The sequence below is a fragment of the Podarcis vaucheri genome, assembly GCF_965113315.1.
Source record: "Podarcis vaucheri genome assembly, chromosome: 14".
NCBI classification, from domain to species: Eukaryota; Metazoa; Chordata; class Lepidosauria; order Squamata; family Lacertidae; genus Podarcis; species Podarcis vaucheri.
In genome coordinates, this window is record NC_138752.1 from 721,234 (window position 1) to 741,906 (window position 20,673).

The 20,673-nt window shown below is 48.4% G+C and overlaps 1 protein-coding gene across 1 annotated transcript in view; it reads left to right on the forward strand.

The window, feature by feature from the left end:
- CSPG4 (chondroitin sulfate proteoglycan 4) overlaps nt 1–20,673 on the forward strand; it is a 110,086-nt gene that overhangs the window by 81,305 nt on the left and 8,108 nt on the right. The window contains exons 2-5 of the mRNA XM_082198000.1: nt 1,205–1,368; nt 3,193–6,768; nt 7,945–8,424; nt 10,637–10,813. Of these exons, the coding sequence (XP_082054126.1) occupies nt 1,205–1,368; nt 3,193–6,768; nt 7,945–8,424; nt 10,637–10,813 (4,397 nt within the window). The remainder of the gene's footprint in view (nt 1–1,204; nt 1,369–3,192; nt 6,769–7,944; nt 8,425–10,636; nt 10,814–20,673) is intronic.

Consider the following 20,673-nt stretch of genomic DNA (forward strand, 5'->3'; position numbering starts at 1 on the left):
TCTGAAGGAGAGGCTATGTAGCTTGGGGGTCCTCCTGGATCCATTGCTGTTGCTCGAGTCTCGGGTGGCCTCAGCGGCACCAAGTGCCTTCCTGCAGCTTTGGCTGGTGGCCCATCTATGCCCCTATCTGGACAGGGAGAGCCTAACTCCTGTTGTCTATGCTCTGGTAACCTCAAGGTTAGATTACTGCAATGCGTTATACATAGGGCTGCCTCTGAAGATGGTTCGGAAATGTGATGTTTCCAAGGGGTTGCTCGAGAGCAAGCAGGCAAATATGTCCCTACTTGGCAGCAAAGCCTTGGCTTTGCTGCCAAAATAAACTTTATCTGTCCGGAGCGCCACTCTCCCGTGGCTAACTCAATCGCTGGCAGAATCCATGAGTGGGCGGTTCCTAAACTTTCCCCAGCAAAGCAGCTTCTTGACACCCAGTCTGCATCCCCCCCTCTTTCTGCGCAAGGAGGGCGTGGGCAGCGGAGGACCACTTTCCTTCCCGCTTCTCCCAGGCAAGGAGTCCTGGGACCGCCTCGCCACTTCCGAATCCTGCACCTCCATTATTGTTTAGTTTTGTTCTTGTTTTTATTATGTACTTTGCGGGTTTTTTTCTTTCTTTTTCTTTCTTTTTTTGATGTGAAGTGCCCTGAGATCTTCAGATGAAGGGCAGTAGACAAATTTAATAAATAATCATGATCATAATCATAACATTAAGAAGAGCATCTGCTGGATCAGACCAATAGCTCATCCAGTTCAGCGTCCTTTTCTCACAGTTGCCTATGGGAAAATTACAAGCAGGATCTGAGCATGGAGCACCCACCCCTCCTTCGGTCTCCACCAACCGGCATTCAGAAGGGGTAGGAAAGAGAGAGAGAGAGAGAGAGAGAGAGAGAGAGAGAGAGGCTTCACCCACTTCTGACTCTGGCCCTGCCCCCACTAGCTTTGGCCCCATGTGGGCATCCTGCCAGATTACCCCCCAGGGAACCTGACCCCCAAGAGAGAAAACAGGTTGCCCACCCCTAGTCTAGCATAGAGACTGATACTTTATGGCAAATGTTTCACATATTCCCAGTAGAACATGGCCATGAAAGTCACAGGCTAGGCCTGTGGTTCTCCTACTAATATATGAAATGGCACCAGGTTCATAGTGCCGTGCAGGAAGATTGGAAGATTGCAGGCCAGGAGAGTTGACGGCAGAACATCTCTCTTTCAGTGTCCTTCTTTGGGGACGGCTATGTAGAGATGCCCTTGGCGAGCTCCTGCAGCACCATCCAGCTTCATCTGCAGTTCTACACCCGGCAGCAGAATGGACTCCTCTTCCTGGCTGCAGGACAGAAGGACTATCTACTGTTGGAGCTCCGGGCTGGCATTCTACAGGTCAGCGAGATGTTCGCCTGCAGCTTTTACACACAACAGTTTTTATTGAATGATTGTGCAGCTGTTGCTAGTGATGTGAGTGGATTTGGTCAGAACATGAATTTTCCCAGTTTGGGGAGCCTCACTTCCTGCCCATTATGAGCAGGCGCAGCTCCCTGGGGTTTTGTGTCCAGCTCCATTTCCTCCTGGGTGGAAGGGTGGCATAGAAATCAAACAAATCAATCAATCAATCCTGATACCAGGGGTGCTTCCAGATGACCCCATTTATTGAGCAATCGTCCTCATTTGTTTGCATTGATTATTTAATGAACATTCATTCTAGTTTTTTTCCAGGGAGGTTAGATGACCTTTCATCAAAGCCAAGTCTTGTCCCACACTTTCCAGAATGTCTAATTTTTTGAGGAAGTGGGTTTTTGTTGGGCAAGATCTTCCAATCAACTTATAATTGTGAAACCTGAATTTGCCAGCATGTGATTGAATCCCACCTGAAACTAGCGATGGTCTGGGAGTGCTCTCAGCCTTCCTGCCAATATCCTCCATTTTCAAGCCAGAAAAATAACAACCCCATGATCTCAAAAAGGAGGAGGGGGTAGGTGGTGGCAGAGAAGGCTTCTTTCATCCATAGCTGAAAGTCATTCACTTCAGAAGCACAATTTCCTGCAGGGGATTTATGGTTTCCTCTGCCTCCCAACTCAGCTCAAAAGGCAACCCCAGGCTCCCCAGAATTTCCCAGGGCTCCTGTGGCTTGGGAAGCTGTTGCTCTGCATGCCAGGAAAGGTAAGGAAGCCTTACAGAGAGGCTTCCTGCAGGGCCACCCTGCTGTCTCTTCTGCTAGGTAAATACAGTGGTACCTCGGGTTACAGACACTTCAGGTTACAGACGCTTCAGGTTACAGACTCCGCTAACCCAGAATAGTATCTCAGGTTAAGAACTTTGCTTCAGGATGAGAACAGAAATCGTGCAGTGGCACCAGGAGGCCCCATTAGCTAAAGTGGTGCTTCAGGTTAAGAACAGTTTCAGGTTAAGAACAGACCTTCAGAACGAATTAAGTTCTTAACCCAAGGTACCACTGTAAATGGGAAGGTAGCATGTGGCAGGTGTTCAGAGGCTTGCAGGTGGGCTCTGAGGGAAGGTATTTGAACTCTGCCATACTTGCAATGATGTCATTGGAAGCATAAAAGGGTCTCAGTTAAAGACTGGACTGGAGAGGACTCAGAAACTGGGCATTTGAAACAAACTTTTGATAGAGAGCAGAAGGACTTTTTAAAGGTTTTAATTAACGTAACATCAAAATTACAAACAAAACAAAAAAACATAATCAAGGTTACAAAACATAACACAGGAGAACAGCACAAAGCCAGAGTTCGTACTTTGGTGGGAGAAGAACATTTTTATGTACTGTATCTAATTTGACACATAGGAAATGGAATCCCACCAAACAGCTTAGAAATGTTCCTGATCCTTTAGAAACAGGTAATTTGTGAGTTGCTTTCTTTTCCATGGCCAGATTCCACATATTCTTGAGAGGTTTAAGTCCTGTAGTGTCTTCCAGTTCTGGGCCAAAGAAGTTCCCTCTGCAGCCAGCATCCACACAAGAAGTTCCTTAGATCACAAAGGCCAATTTTAAAACAAATGAATTCCTCACATGGCCTGGCATAAACTCTCACTCAATTTGCAGCATTGAGATTGTGACACTAGCCTAGTTTACAGAGTTGTCAAAAGAGTTACTGCACTGAGATAACAAACATAAGGCACACTGAACATTCAGAAAGTTCTAATGAACAAATGATTCTAATGATTCTGATTTGCCTTCTCCTTTTGTAGGCCAGAATGGACCTGGGCTCTGAAGAACTGACTCTCAAGTCCCCAGCAGGACCACATCTCAGTAACCTCATCATCCACGATGTTGATCTGTTGATGGCCGATGGGTGGATGACCCTGATTGTGGATGGCCTTTTCAATACCTCTGTGGAAATTCCAAGACCCCTGGAGGAGCTGGACATCAATTATGGCCTCTATGTGGGAGGAACAGGGAGCCTGGAACTGCCGTATCTCATTGGAGTGAGTGTGCCCTTCAGGGGCTGCCTCCACATGGTGATGTTCAACGATCGTGATGTCCTGTCCGCACTGGCTTCTAACAGTGGCACCAAGAGATTCCACAGCATCCGAGAGGGGTGCAGTGTAGAGTTCTCTGCTGGGCCCAATGATCCCCTTGGCTTTCTGGGACCAAACTCTTATATTGCGCTCCCCGGCTGGAGTGCAAGGAATGAAGGGACCATTGAGTTTGTAATAACCACAAGCATCAAGCAAGCCCCTCTGATCTATCAGTCAGGACTTGAGAATGACTTCTTCTACCTGGAGATCTTTGACGGGCGCTTGAGAGGGGTGGTGGAGAAGGGCAATGGTGTTGTGGTGCTCCACAACAACGTTTACCTCAGCAATGAGGAGGAACACTACGTCAAGGTCTTCATGGATGTCCGGAAGTTTGAGATCCTTGTTGACTACTATGCCTCACAGACCTCCAACAAGGGTATCCACAGTCTCCTCGATCTTCAAGGGCCACTCTTCCTGGGAGGTCTGAATGAGAAGGCTGCCCAGAGAATGAGAGAGCGTGGGCTGGGTTTTATGTCTGGAAACAGCTTCTCTAACACCTCCTTTGTGGGCTGTCTGGAGGACCTGAGGATAAATGAGGAGAAGAGGAGTTTGCAAGATGCTCTCATCACAAGGGACATAACAGCCGGCTGCAGGAAACTGGAGCAGTACTCTGACTATGATGACGCATATGAGCAGGATGAGGCCCCCACAAGTTCTGCTCCTGACCATTGGCATGGCCCTGTTATGGAACCATGTCGCCCTGATGCCAGCCTCCCCCCAGTCTTTGCTAACTTCACCAAATTGCTGCATGTCAGTCCTTTGGTTGTTGCTGAAGGAGGTATGGCTTTTCTGGAGTGGCGACACACCCAGCCAACCATTGACCTGAACAGCGCTAACATCAGGCAGTCTCAGGTGGTTTTCAGCATCAACATGGACCCAAGGCATGGGCAATTGGAGTTAGGAATCTCCCGGACCAGAGGCAGAAGGAAATTCACTCTGTTGGACATCATCAATCGAAAAGTGAAGTACGTTCATGACGGCTCTGAGAGACCAATGGATCAGTTGCTGCTGGAGGTAACTGTCACTGCCAGGAAAGGGATCCCAGAGTGTCTACAGCAAGGCCAGATCTATCTGCTACCCATAAAGATAAGTCCAGCCAATGATCCCCCTGAAGTGGTCTTTCCACAGGGAGATCGCATGGTCATTCTGGAGCACACGCGCAAGCATCTCAACCCAGACATTCTCCGTGCACTTGATGATGATACCCCCTGTGACAGCTTACGATTCCAACTGCTTGGTGGGAAGAGAATGGAAGAAGGCTACATAGAATATGACTTCCACCCTGGAGTCCCAATTGAGGAGTTTTCCTGCAGGGACTTGGAAGCCGGTCATGTGGTCTATGTCCACCAAAATGGGCCCACATCAACCCTCATTGTCCAAGTTAATGATGGTATGGTGATGAGCCCAGTGGCTACCTTAAGGGTGGTTGCTGTAGAGCCAGACATCCAGGTACGCAACAACACAGGCCTCTTTGTCTCGCAAGGGGGTGCGGTTCCTATCACCCTGGCCAACCTTTCTGTAGAGACCAATGCAATACAGGAAAAAGTGCCCATCTTGTATCGCCTGACTGTGCCCCTTCAGTACGGTGAGATCCAAAAGCAAGGGAGCCTGGGTGGAGAATGGAAGAGGGTGGAGTCTTTCTATCAGCAGGATGTTGAGCAAGGGCGCATCCAATATTTCAGCACAGACGAAGATCATCACGCAGAAGATACAATTGAGAAGCTACAGTTTGTGGTCCAAGTGGGTCAGAAGACACTGAGAAACAACACCTTCCTCATTAGGATCAAGAGGGCCACCATCAGGATGAAGACCATGATCCCCCTCCAGATGATGAATAAGAAAGAGAGGAACATCACCTCTGCTGATTTGGAGGCAGCCTTAGAGGAGCTGAGCTCTAGCTCAGAGCCTTTCCACTATGTCATAATTCAGCCACCCAAAAAGGGGAACCTCGAGCTTCGTGGCACAAGGCTGACTGAAGGCTTCGGTTTCACACAAGATGATTTGCAAAGCCATCAGCTCAGCTACAGCGCAACCATCCGAGATTCAAAGGAGACTGAAGACACTTTCCAATTCCGTGTCACAGCTGGAGAGCAATACTCCCCCATATATACTTACAGGATACAGGTTGGGGGGGACCTGGATGCCCCTATCCTGACCAATGTCCTTCTGTCTGTTTTGGAAGGAGGGCAGGCTGTCATCTCCAAGGACCACCTATTCGTCAAGAGTGCGAACAGCATGAACTACGTGTATGAGGTAGTAGATGGCCCGACCCATGGGAAGCTGATCTGGAGGACACTTGAGCATGTGCCGGCCAGCAAGGAGGTGATAACAAAATTCACCAATGAAGACATCCTCCAAGGCCGCCTTGTTTACCAGCATGATCATTCAGAGACCCTGGAAGACGACATTCCATTTGTGGCCATCAAGCAGGAAGAGGGAAGCTCTGACTTCGAGGCTGAGGATGTGAGAGGCGTTTTCAGGGTCTCTATTCAGCCTGTGAACAACCACCCTCCATTCCAGTTGGTCAACAAGGTCTTTAATGTGGTGCGGCACGGGCAGCGCTTGATGACCACTGATGATATTGCCTTCTTTGACAAGGATTCAGGCTTCTCAGATACCCAGATAGTGTTAGTAAGGAAGGACATTCTTTTTGGTAGCATCATCGCTGTCGAGAACAGAAGCCGGCAAATCTATCGTTTCACTCAGGATGACCTAAGGAAGAAGAAAATCCTCTTTGTCCACTCTGGAGCTGACAGGGGATGGATCCAGTTCCAGGTTTCTGATGGCCTGCATCAGGTGGCGGCTCTCTTGGAAGTGCAGGCTTCAGACCCTTACCTCAAAATCAGCAGCTCCACAGGCTTAGTCATCCACCAAGGCAACCAAGGGACCATTGACTCCTCCATCCTCAGCTTGGAGACCAACATGGATGTCAGGACTGATGAAGACATTCTCTTCCGCATAGTAGCCCCACCCAGATGGGGCATGATGCTTCGAGGTGGGCAGCAAGTGTCCTCTTTCACCCAGAGGGACCTGCTGGCAGGAGAGGTTCTTTACCAGCACAATGGGAGCAGGAATTCCCAAGACAATATCCACTTTTCTGTCGAAGCAAACCAGGTGGCTGTTGACGCAGTGCTGAAGATTGTGATAGTCCTGGACCCCCATCCTAGCCCACTAAACCTTGTTCACCATGAGAGAATAAGGATTCTCCAAGGGGAAGCCGTGGAAATCAAGAATGACTATTTGCTAGTAAGTTGGTCTAAACCACTCAGCCTAGGGCTTGCCAATCAGAAGGTCGGTGGTTCAAATCCCCATGACAGGGTGAGCTCCCGTTGCTCAGTCCCAGCTCCTGCCAACCTAGGAGTTTGAAAGCACGTCAAAGTGCAAATAAATAAATAGGTACTGCTCTGGTGGGAAGGCAAACGGCATTTCCGTGTGCTGCTCTGGTTTTGCCAGAAGCGGCTTAGTCATGCTGGCCACATGACCCAGAAAAACTGTCTGTGGACACACACCGGCTCCCTCAGCCAGTAAAGCGAGATGAGCCCAGAGTCGTTCGCAACTGGACTTAACTGTCAGGGGTCCTTTACCTTTACCTATGCTGTCCCTAGTTCTCTGTCCTTGAGTTTGGGAGACTATGAGGGCTGTTCTTGGAGTTGCAAAGCAGGAGGTGTATATTTATTCTGCAGATTAATTATGTTGTCCTTTTTAAATTATATTTAAAAAATAGGCAGTCATCCTATGTACTCTATTTCCAGCCCTAACAGACCACTATTCACCATAGGTGGTCAAAAGGTAATTTGCAGGACAATCAATAAAACAAGCCATCAATCAAATACTGTGGTGTTTAAACAAAACCAAAGGTAAAAGCTTAATACAACTTACTCCTTTTTATTTTACTCACCTTTTTTTCCAAGGAGCTTGATGTGGCATACATGGTTCTCCCCCTCCTCTTCAATCTCCACAACAACCCTGAGAGGTACTTTAGGCTAAGAGATGCAGACTGGCCTTAAAGTCACTCTGTGAGTTTCATGGCCGAGTGGAAATTTGAATCCTGGTCTCCCAGGTCTTGGTCCAACACTCTAATTACTGTACCACATTGGCTCTCTACTTAAAACCATAACACAACTTCCATTACACAAGCTTAAGATGCTAAAAAGAGCCCCCAATCACCCCCATTAAGTTTGGATAGGGGAGGTGTAAAGACTTATTATAACCCTAATTACGTGGGAGGGGTGAGCATGGTGCCCATGATAGTTTATCCAGTTTGCAAATGGGCCCATGAGCCCCAAAAGGTTGGTGACCCCCATCCTATAAGATGCATCAGTCAACTACAGCAACTGGACCACAAGTGATGGTTTGGTATTTGCATTCCTGATTGGGAGGACTGTTGACCACATTTTCTTTCCACCGTCATCCATCTTACAGGTTGAACATGAAGAGATCCCTCCCCAAGAGATCATCTACATTGTCACCATCTCCCCACTTTCAGGATTCCTGGTGGCCTTATCTCATGGCCCCACCTCAGACGAGCCTCCCAGCTTGGATCCCATTCAGACCTTCACCCAGGAGGACATCAATGAAGGCAAAGTTCTCTACCTCCATTCCAGCCCTGAGATACAGGGTGACCAGTTCACCGTTGACATCACAGCCAACGGGGTGGATGCCCTGGCAGGGGTTGTGGTGGACCTGGAGATTGTTCCTATTTCTTTCCCACTGGAGGTGCACAACATGACAGTGACTGAAGGGAGCTCCCAGGTGCTCTCCATGGACATCCTGAATATCCCCAGCACTTACTTCACGGCTCTTAAGGTGGAGTTTGTCATCGTTGAACCGCCAGAACATGGCATTTTCCAGAAGGTGGAGAGACCCGAAGAGGGCAGCCTAAGTGCATTTTCTTGGTCTGAGGTAAGAAGGCAGCAACATCTACCATTGACCTGAAGTCCTGTTGGTGTTTCTGGCAATGCATGGGTGCGATGCTTCAGAGTTTACTCAGAAGAAAGCCCCAATGCTACATATATTCCATAGAAATGCATAGTTTTTTACAGGGCAATCATCTACATTTCTGCTCAAAAGTAAGTCCATTTGCGTTCTGTAGGGCTCACTGCCAGGAAGCTGTGGACAGGATTGCAGGCATAAACACTACATTGTGCCAGCTCTAGGAACATAGAAAGCTGCTTGTGCTGCAATTCCATCTGCACTAGATATTTAAAGCTGTATTTTACCACTTTAAACAGCCATGGCTTCCCCAAAGAGCCCAAGCTACAGCTTGTGAAGGGCAATGAGAATTGTTAGGAGGCTCCTTCCAGTGCTACAATTCCTAGAGTGGCTTAACTATCAGTTCCTTTTCCTCCCAGGGAAGTCTGGGAATTGTAGCTCTCTGAGGTGAATAGTGCTCTCCCAACAACTCTCAGCACACTTAACAAGTTACAGTTCCCAGGATTCTGTGAGGGGAGCCATGGCTGTTTGAAGTGGCGTTGTGGTGCTTTGAATGTATATGGGGTAGACTCCATAAACCTCCTGGCTTAGCTGCCTGACTAGGACTTTGAAAGTGGGGTGGGGGTCCCCTAAGCACAAGAAACCTGTGATCCACAAGCCAGAGCATGGTAGAAAATAGTGGCTCAGAAGCATGGACCTAGGCTAAGAATTAGAGAACAGGCTGGCTCTGAAAAGCTCAGGAATTTTGATCAGTACCAAAACTGAATTCACAATCCCTTCAAGCAAATAGCCACTCCTGGTCCCCCCCCCCATAACTTTTAGTGACCTAATGTAGGGAGGAACGCTTTTTAGTTTTTGCTATTGTTAGCTAATGAGGTATAAAAAATCCCTGTCCCTCTATTCCTCCTGAAGTCTAGAGCAGTGTTTCCCAACCGGTGTTCCGCGGCACACTAGTGTGCCGTGAGATGTTGGCTGGTGTGCCGTGGGAGAGAGGCGGGCGAGTCGGGCGGTGAGAGGCGGCGGCGGCGAGGATCCGCGTCGAGCCGGGGGCGGCTCCGCGGTGGTGCCGCCGAGGTTTCTCTCTCCATTCTCCCCTCACACACACACACAGGAAATAACACAGGATCAGCTGACAGGACCCAGCCAATGGGGCGGCGGCTGGGCAGCGCGTGCAAAAGGGAGGAGCGCGAGACAGCGGACGAGGAGGAGGCCGGCATGTCCGGGCAGCAGCAGCAACAACAGCAGCAGCAACTCCCGGCGACGGCTCCTCAAGCCCCGGGCAACCCTACTCCCTCACCGGCCTCGGCCGCCCTCCTGCTCCACCCGCCGCCGCCTCCCCCGCCGCCGCCGGCCACCTCGGCCCCGCCGCCGCCCCTCCGCCCGCTATCACTGCCACCACCACAACAGCCGCCGCCGCCTCAGCTGCCGCCGTCCCTCAGTCCCTCGCTTTGCTGCCTCCTCCCCCCCCACCCCCAAAGCTTGGAGGTTCCCCGGCAAGGGGGAGGGGAAAAAATTGAAAACTTTCACTTTCGTGCGTCCCTCCCGGCGTGACGCTGCGCGCTGACGTCACGGGGCTGTAATGGTGGTGTGCCGCGAGATTTTTTTCATCAAACAAGTGTGCCTTTGCCCAAAAAAGGTTGGGAAACACTGGTCTAGAGCTCTGGGGCTTAGGAAAACAAAAAGCTTGGACACTAAGTTTTTAAGCACGGATGTGTTCCTAGAAAAAGAGTGGCAAAAGGGAAGTCCTGCCTCAGACCTTCTGCATTCCAAGCAGGTCCTATGCCCCTGAGCTGTGGCTCTTCTGTCCTCCCCTGGCCCACACTAACCAGCCATGGCTCTCCAGGATTTCAGCCAAAGGTCTTTTCCAGTCTGCCCTGGAGACACCTAAACCAATGGCTTCAAGTTACAAGAATGGAGATTCCAACTAAACGCCAGGAAGAACTTTCTGTCTGTAAGAGCTCTTTGATGGCAAAAGGGCCCCTCTCATAAAGCAGTGGGGTCTTAAACACAGGTCAGATGGCCATCCCTCAGGGATTCTTCAGCTGCAATTTCTGCATTGCAGAGGGTTGCACTAGGTGACCCTTGGGGTACCATGCAACTCTACAATTCTTTGATTCTATGATACTGGGAATAGAACCTGGGACCTGTTGCAGAAAAATGTCTGTGTCCTCTTTGCATTCAGGTGGAGCATCAGCTTGTTCAATACATGCATGATGGCAGTGAGTCGTTGGTTGACAGATTCACAGTGGTCGCCAACATCTCCAAGCACAACCAAGAGAGCCAACCCAGGACGGTCTACATTGACATTCTCCCAAGCAATGACGAGGCACCGGTGCTGATGGTCAACATGGGACTGCAGGTACCTTGTCAACCAAAGCAAGGGGTGGGGGTGGGGTGTTTGAGGATGCTGGGGTGAGGATGCTGAACAGAAATCTCAGCCAGGTTGGCTCCAAGGGACAATCCTGTTTCAACATACAACTGTAGAGGGCCAGGAGTCAGCAAACTTTTTCAGCAGGGAGCCAGTCCACTGACCCTCAGACCTTGTGGGGGGCCAGAATATATTTTTTTTTGGGGGGGAATGAACAAATTCCTATGCCCCACAAATAACCCAGAGATGCAGTTTAAATAAAAGGACACATTCTACTCATGTAAAATCATGCAGGCCGGATTGAGAAGGCGATTGGGTCTGATCCGGCCCCGGGCCTTAGTTTGCCTACCCATGGCATAGGCTGTTAAGAGTGTGCTGGACTGTGAGTTCAGTTTTAAAGGCATGTCTTTGGCATACTCTGTGTCTCACTGACAATATTTGTAAGGGGACATGAATGTGGCAAATGAGCTTCAAATCAAAAGTGCTTTTAGTATCAGGTGTGAAATGCCCTTAGGATGATCAGGGCCTTCATTATCAGCCTGCAATAGTCGAGTGAAGGAACAGAACTCAAGTGGCCAAGCGGGAAAGGAGAACATAGAACCACACAGGGCTGGCTCTATCATTAGGCAGGGTGAGGGGGCTGCCTCAGACAGTGGTTGCTGGTGGCACAGTGCTCTCCCCAGGTGCTCCACCTGATCCTACAGACATATACACAGCACCATTCCTTTGGAAGACAGAGCTGTGCATGCCATGTGGCATAATCTATGCCCTCTCGTTAGCCTGCTGCCCCCAGGGAACTGAAGGATGTTATCCAGTCACTAGGGTTGCAGCATCAACTGCCAGTCCAGTCAGATTCTGTATATGGGATGGCAGGGGTGGCACCATCTGGTCCTTTACCACAAGCAGCAAAAGATATTGGACCATTCCTTATCCCACAGCCCTAAGCCTTTCAAGTTAGCTTTTGATCACTCCCTACTGTGTATAGTGAGAGCCAGCATGGTATATTGGTTAGATTGTGGGCCTGCAGCCTCAGACATCAGGGTTCAAATCCCCCACCTGGCCAAGAAGCCAATCAACAATGTCCTTACCTATCTCACAGGGTTGTTGTGAGATTAATATTGGGGGGAGGGGGGAGCTGTGGTTGCCACTTTCAGCTCATTGGAGGAAATGTGGAATCTCAATGCAATTATAAACATGAGACCCTCCAGATGTTGTTGTGTTCAGCTGCTTGCCCGGTGTGGCCAGCGGTGAGGGATGACGGTGTGGAATTTCCTACCACTGCTCAGCTCTGCTACTGCCTGAAGAGGTTTCCCACAGAGGCTTTGCACAGAGGTTTTGCGCAGAGGAAATGTACCGGACAGGCAGATATTCAACAGATGGGAGTTGTAGTTAATCAGTGCCTGAAGAGCTACAGGTTCCCCACCCTCCCAGGCACCAGAATCCGACCTCTGTTTTCAGCATTAGCGGAGAAAATAGAATCTGAAAGCAGGTGTCCGTATGGATCTCAGCTCTGAGATCTAGCTGCTAAAGCAAGTTAGTTGCTGGCTGTGGCAGGGAAGAGGAAAGGGTGGGACTGCAGAAAGCAGGCAGCATGCTGCTGCAGTTTTTCCATTAGACTTTGACACCAAGTGAGGCATTGGATGGGTGCTTGGTGGTGGGGAGTGTTGAGAGCCTGCTCGACATCCGAAATAATCAGTCTCACACCAAGATGACTTGAAGAAAAAGCTTTGGCTTTTGCCATGCAATGTTTATTGTGTCCAGTGAAAATAATTCATCCTCTCTCCTCCAGCACAGCGTTTGTTCTGTCCCGTACCCAAAAGTAACAAATCAAAGGAATGCAACCTTGCCCCTGCTCGCAGACAAAGAGAGTGTTATGCTACGTGAGCCAATCATTTAGTCTAGCATGAGGTGTTCACGTGCTCATCATGCTCTTAACAATATCTCGTGCTGTAAAATCACTCTGCAATAATAAGAACTCTGCTCATGCTCTTATGTACAAGCAATCATTTTCCCACAGAGGAGGTGAAGCAGAAAAGGAGACAGCCTTTTTGCATTCTTTCCTTGGATGCCGCAAACACCATCTGTTTTTCCATCTCTTGCCATGCTGCAACATTGCCACAAGATGGCAGCATACATCCATGCTATGGCTTCCAGCTTGCAAGGGCAGGGTGTGTAATACAGCAACCACCACAATCCAGCAAAGCGCCTGTACCAGTGGGGACTTTTCCACTGATGGTGGAAAGGCCTTGACTCTAGAGGAGTATAACCAGTCTGTAATGTAACAGGGAGTCCTTTGAGCACCCCACAATCGCCTAACCTTGACTCCCATAGGTTCAGGTCAGGCAAGACACCTCCACCAGGAGATAGAAGCATAACAGCAGCCAGTAGGCCTTATCTTTATTGTTGCAACAAGATTTCCCACTACCACAAAGTCAAAGCAGCCAGAAGCCCCGAACAATGGTTACATCAATATTTTAAAGTTTCCCGAAGTTTCCCATAATACATCTCAGGATGCATCATCAAGACATCATAGATATGCCACAGAAAAGATGGGGTCTCAGGTAGAACCTGACATCCAGTCATGCCCCGTCACTCAAATACAGTCTTTCACACTTATTCCATCACAGTACAAAGGAAAGTATTTACAGTTCCCTGGCCAAGCTTCATCCCACTATGGGGCAGGCTGGCATTGTGATTGAGGTGGTTATCTGTCTGAAACCTCTTGGGGCCCACTCACCCCTCCCCTTATACCTCACTTCCCTGGGTCCTAAATGCCATTGGAACTGAGAATATTGATAGAATGAGTGATTTCTTATGCATTTCTAAAGTTTTCCCATTGAGCCAGTATATAGATACATTTCTCAGTAAATTGCAACATTTGGTAGTGACATTTTCCCTGTTTTCCTTTGTTGGGGCTCAGCAGGGAGTTGCAGGCTCCTGATCTGAGCTCCCCTTGCAGATTCAATGCCTTTGCAGAGATGTTGCTGTTATTTTCTCTTGACACTAGCAGGGCAGCAGTTGAAGAAGGAGCAAAAAGGGTTTTCTCTTGTGTGTTTGTGTTTCTTTGTGGCTGATTAGCTGTTCTCCCTGTGCAAAGGTCAGAGGGGGCAGGGTTTCTGTTGAGGCAGAGGATTAGCTGTGGGAGGAGCTTATCAGAGCTAGCAGGGCAGCAGCGCGCAGCGCTAGGCGCGCGCAGTTTGATCCATCTTTTAGATTTAGGGGAGCTAGTCTCAAACGTTTGTTGGGGGAGACCTAGGGTTTTTTTCTTGTGGGGGGAGTTATTTGTCCTGTCTTCACGCTTTTTATGATGGAGGACTGCTGTAGCCACCCCCAACGACACGTTCTCAAGATGGAGGGGGAGGGAACAGCTGCAGTCGCCTGTGGTTCCTGCGCAATGTTTGCCATCTTGCCAAAGGTTGCAGGCAGCTTTACCTGCAGCAATTGCATGTTGATTGCCCTCTTAAAAGACAAAGTCCAGCAACTGGAGGAACGTGTAGCTACGCTCCAAAGAATTAGAGAGCTGGAGCTCTTCTTGGAAGCAACAGAGCACACCGTCTCCACCAAGGAGGAGACAGGGGACTCCCGTGAGAAGGAGGCTAGTTCACCAACACAGGAGCCAGATATATGGAGAAACGTGACTCAAAGAAGTAGGAGGCCCAGGGTTCGCTCTGATTGTTTAGAAATACACAATCGCTTTGAGGTCCTCTCCCCTTGCATGGAAGACGAAGAGCAGACTCCATTTGAGGATCTCTCCCTCATTACAGTCAATCAGGTATATGAAGACGAGCAGCAAAGTCAGTCCTCAGGGAATGTGCAGGCGACCTTGGAACGGACAGCTCACGGAAGAACCCCGAGCAAACCTAGGAGGAGGCGTGTAGTGGTGATAGGGGATTCCCTACTGAGGGGAACAGAAGCAGTGATCTGTGGGCCTGACAAGATGTCTCAGGAAGTGTGCTGTCTCCCCGGGGCTATGATCCAAGATGTAACTGAACGACTGCAAGGAATCATAAAACCCACTGACAAATACCCCTTCCTCTTGGTTCACGTGGGAACCAATGACACTGCAAGCAATAGCCTCCAGAAGATCAAAAGAGACTACGAGGCTCTCGGCAGGAAATTGAAGCAACTAAATGCACAAATTGTCATCTCATCTGTCCTCCCAGTTGAACGACGTGACCCAGGGAGAGAGGGAAAAATAGTGGAAGTGAACAGCTGGCTTCGCAAATGGTGTAAATAGGAACGGTTTGGATTCTTAGATCACGGACTGCAGTTTCTTGAAGATGGACTTCTGGCAAGCGATGGGCTGCACCTCACAACGGTTGGGAGAAATGTTTTTGCCAAAAATCTCAGAAACCTCATCAGGAGGGCTTTAAACTGACTAATGTGGGGGAGGGAGACAGTGCTCCTGAAGATAGGAGTCTATCAATTGATGAAGATGATCATCCAAATGTCATAGACCAAATGGAGCAAACAGCACGCAGACCTAGTGGTGGGAGGAAAAAATCCTTAAATAAGAGACACGGGGGAATGATTAATGGACTTCAATGTCTGTACACTAATGTGCAAAGCATGGGAAATAAACAAGATGAGCTTGAGCTCTTGGTACAGCAAACTAAATATGACATAATAGGCATCACTGAAACCTGGTCCACGATTGGAATGTAATAATGGGGGGATACAATCTATTTCAGAGAAACAGACCAGACAAGAAAGGAGGAGGAGTGGTGTTATATGTCAGGGATGTGTATACCTGTGAAGAGATCCAAGATTTAGAACCTCAAAGCCAAAGTGAGAGCATTTGGGTCAAAATTAAGGGAGAGAAGAATAACAGAGACCTCATTGTGGGAGTTTACTATAGATCCCCAAGCCAAACGGAGGACATAGATGATGCCTTCCTGGAACAGATGGCCAAGCATGCAAAAGGAAGGGAGATAGTAGTAATGGGGGACTTCAATTACCCGGATATTTGTTGGATGTCAAACTCAGCCAAGAGCATAAGGTCAAACAGATTCCTCACTGGCCTTGCAGACAACTTCATTGTCCAGAAAGTGGGAGAAGCAACAAGAGGAACAGCCATTTTAGATCTGGTCCTAACCAATGTTGATGACCTGGTTAGTGGGGTAGAAGTGGAAGGATCATTAGGCGCGAGTGATCATGCTCTTCTGAAGTTTACTATACAGCGGAAAGGAGCAGCCAAGCATACTAGGACTCAATTTCTTGACTTTAAGAAAGCCGACTTCATAAAACTTAGGGAAGTGCTGGGTGAGATCCCATACTAAAAGGAAAGGGAGTTCATGATGGCTGGGAGTTTGTTAAGAGGGAGATAGTAAAAGCACAACGTCAGGCAATACCAATGAGACGGAAACATGGAAGGTGCTTAAAGAAGCCAGGGTGGCTATCTAAAGAACTTTTAACTGAGTTAAGATTAAAAAAGGATGTGTACAAAAAATGGAAAAGGGGGGGAAACCACCAAAGAGGAATTCAAACAAATAGCCAGCACGTGTAGACACAAAGTCAGAAAAGCTAAAGCACAGAATGAACTCAGGCTTGCTAGAGAGGTTAAAAGCAACAAAAAAGGCTTTTATGGGTATGTCCGTAGCAAAAGGAAGAACAAAGAAACAGTGGGGTCACTCAGAGGAGAAGATGGTGAAATGCAAAGAGGGGACACAGAAAGGGCTGAACTCCTCAATGCCTTCTTTGCCTCAGTCTTCTCCGATAAAGAAAACAATGCCCGACCTGAAGAATTTGGAGCAAACGATTCAGCAGAGGAAACACAGCCCAGAATAACTAAGGAGATAGTACAAGAATACTTGGCTAGTTTAGATGTATTCAAGTCTCCAAGGCCAGATGAACTGCATCCAAGAGTATTAAAAGAACTGGCAGGTGTGATCTCAGAACCACTGGCAGTCATCTTTGAGAATTCCTGGAGAACAGGCGACGTCCCGGCAGACTGGAGGAGGGCAAATGTTGTCCCTATTTTCAAAAAGGGGAAAAGAGAGGACCCAAATAATTACCGCCCAGTCAGTCTGACATCAATACCAGGGAAGATTCTGGAGCAGATCATTAAGCAAACAGTCTGTGAGCACCTAGAAAGGAATGCTGTGATCACCAATAGTCAGCATGGATTTCTGAAAAATAAGTCATGTCAGACTAACCTGATCTCGTTTTTTGACAGAATTACAAGCCTGGTAGATGAAGGGAACGCAGTGGATGTAGCCTACCTTGATTTCAGCAAGGCATTTGACAAGGTGCCCCATGATATTCTTGTAAAGAAGCTGGTAAAATGCGGTCTTGACTATGCTACCACTCAGTGGATTTGTAACTGGCTGACTGACCGAAGCCAAAGGGTGCTCATCAATGGTTCCTCTTCATCCTGGAGAAGAGTGACTAGTGGGGTGCCACAGGGTTCTGTCTTGGGCCCGGTCTTATTCAACATCTTTATCAACGACTTGGATGATGGACTCAAGGGCATCCTGATCAGATGACACCAAACTGGGAGGGGTGGCTAACACCCCAGAGGACAGGATCACACTTCAAAACGACCTTGACAGATTAGAGAACTGGGCCAAAACAAACAAGATGAGCTTTAACAGGGAGAAATGCAAAGTATTGCACTTGGGGGGGAAAAATGAGAGGCACAAATACAAGATGGGTGACACCTGGCTTGAGAGCAGTACATGTGAAAAGGATCTAGGAGTCTTGGTTGACCACAAACTTGACATGAGCCAACAGTGTGACGCGGCAGCTAAAAAAGCCAATGCAATTCTGGGCTGCATCAATAGGAGTATAGCATCTAGATCAAGGGAAGTAATAGTGCCACTGTATTCTGCTCTGGTCAGACCTCACCTGGAGTACTGTGTCCAGTTCTGGGCACCACAGTTCAAGAAGGACACTGACAAACTGGAACGTGTCCAGAGGAGGGCAACCAAAATGGTCAAAGGCCTGGAAACGATGCCTTATGAGGAACGGCTAAGGGAGCTGGGCATGTTTAGCCTGGAGAAGAGGAGGTTAAGGGGTGATATGATAGCCATGTTCAAATATATAAAAGGATGTCACATAGAGGAGGGAGAAAGGTTGTTTTCTGCTGCTCCAGAGAAGCGGACACGGAGCAATGGATCCAAACTACAAGAAAGAAGATTCCACCTAAACATTAGGAAGAACTTCCTGACAGTAAGAGCTGTTTGACAGTGGAATTTGCTGCCAAGGAGTGTGGTGGCGTCTCCTTCTTTGGAGGTCTTTAAGCAGAGGCTTGACAACCATATGTCAGGAGTGCTCTGATGGTGTTTCCTGCTTGGCAGGGGGTTGGACTCGATGGCCCTTGTGGTCTCTTCCAACTCTATGATTCTATGATTCACTTTGGCACCTGAGGTGAACCACAAAATTGTGCCCCCCTCCCCCAGGAAAAGGGGTAAGTGAAGATCTACATCAAGGACTAGGGGAGGATAAAGATCTACAGAGGATATGGTGCCTCTGTGGATCCTGCTACCTGAGCCGGCTGCCTCACCTTGCCTCATGGGTGGGCCAGCCCTGACTGATGAGGACACTTGCACTTTGACATGCTTTCGAACTGCTAGGTTGGCAGGAGCAAGGACCGAGCAATGGGAGCTCACCCCGTCATGGGGATTCGAACCGCCAACCTTCTGATCAGCAAGTCCTAGGCTCTGTGGTTTAACCCACAGCGCCACCTGCATCCTTAATCCCCATGTTACACCCCCCCAAAACTACATCACTCATACATCACGCTTACATCATGAAAGGGGAGGTCTGGTGGCAGTAATCTGAGCATCTTGGACCCTGCCCGATGGTCCTCCTTGCCCTCCACCGAACACCCATCAAGTGTAACAAAAAGGATATTTACATTTCCCTGTTTCCCAGCCAAGTTAATCACACCCTTTTGTCTTCATCTGGGTTTGTTATTTCTGGAATGGCTACCTGTCTGGCACTCAGGTATCAGGATGCCAGGGATTATCACTTAGGCAGAGGGGCTGCTGAGTAGCTGAGCCCACATGTCTATATGAATTTCTGGTTTTCCAGTGAGCCGGTAAAGGGACCCCTGACCACTAGGTCCAGTCATGGCCAACTCTGGGGTTGCGGCGCTCATCTCGCTTTATTGGCCAAGGGAGCCGTCGTACAGCTTCCGGGTCATGTGGCCAGCATGATTAAGCCACTTCTGGCGAACCAGAGCAGCGCACGGAAACACTGTTTACCTTCCCATTTACCACTTTGACATGCTTTCGAACTGCTAGGCTGGTAGGAGCAGGGACCGAGCAACAGGAGCTCACCCCGTCGTGGGGATTTGAATCACTGACCTTCTGATCGGCAAGTCCTAGGCTCTGTGGTTTAACCCACAGCGCCACCCGCATCCCAGTACATAGATACATTTATCAGTGAATTCTTACATTTGGTATGGTGCAGCAAAGGCCTATTGAATAGATAGGAAGAAACTGTGATAAAGTGTTTTGTGGGGACAAATCACAAAAGTCACAAAAGTGATTGTGCTAGTTTTGGTAGTGGGCTGCATGTGCATGATATCTGCTGGAGGGGGACCCCCCAACCTATACATAAATTCCTGCAACAGCACACATTTAGATACTACCCCAAGCGGAAGGATAAAGGCTGCAGGAATGCAAGAGAGAGATGTGCCACAGTTCTGTGCATTAGTGAGCATGTACAGCAGGACTGAGTGGAGTTTGTTCATACAGAAAAACTCTCTCCAGGGTGCTCAGCTCCAAGCAGATTCCAAAAATAAAAAACCGTCTCCACAATTGGAAGAAAAAGACTTTTCTTCCTAGGCTTTTTCTCCGGAGGGCACTCACAGGCTGAGTCTTGTGGGACAAGTCAGTTAAGGCCAGCAGAAAGATTGGGCAGGATTGTGTCTTTGGGCGAGGGGGGGCACAAAGGCAGAATCCCAGGTGGGCCTGTCATGTGGGTGGAGGCTGTGGAAACAGAACCATGCGGGAGGTGGAAGTATTATGAAGAAATAACAAATCCAAAGTGACAGACCAAACTGATGTTCTCATAGCAGATGATCTCATTGTTTAACAGATGCTAATCAGGAGCATTTTAGGGTCAGGGTTTATTTGTTTTTATTATTTAATGTGTTCAAGGTCCTGTAGCCATTCAAGATTCATTCTGTGGCTGAGATTCTTTCTTAACATCAGGAAAAAGAAATGTGTTTGGGGTGACACATGTGGGAATTCCTTGTTCTTTTTTCTCAGTGGCAACATTTTATTACATTTTCGTCCTTGTTCTTACTCAGCTAAGGCAGTGGATCCCAAACTGCAGCCTGTGGGCCACCAGTTGTGCACAGCACTTCATTCTGGTGGCTCACGGCACGTCGGCTGGAACAGCCATATGGATCTCCATTTTTATTCTTATTACTTCTCATGTTGCATTTTATTTCATGAAAATTTGAATTGCATGAAATGCAAATTGTAATGCAATAAAATACAAGAAACAAAAGAATCAATAAAAATATAATTAAAAATATCATGCAGCATCTAGCACAGCACTTTAAATTGCTACAACGGGCATGACCCTCAGCAATGCAACCCATACAGGTGGCCTAGTACACATGTGTTTTTGTTCAAGTGTGTGTGTGTGTGTGTGTGTGGGAGAGAGAGAGAGAGAGAGAGAGAGAGAGAGAGAGAGAGAGAGAATGACTATGTGTGTGTGACTCTGTTGTTGGCCTTCACCTCAGGTCCCTCCCACCACCAACTATCCCCAGTGCCATGAAGCGAAGCCCCCAACCCCACTGCATGTGGCTCTCAGGGGGAAAGGGAAAGGACTGTCTATGCTTGCTCATTAGAGTCCAAGGCAATGCTGTTATTCCTCACTTGCCTAGCTTCAGA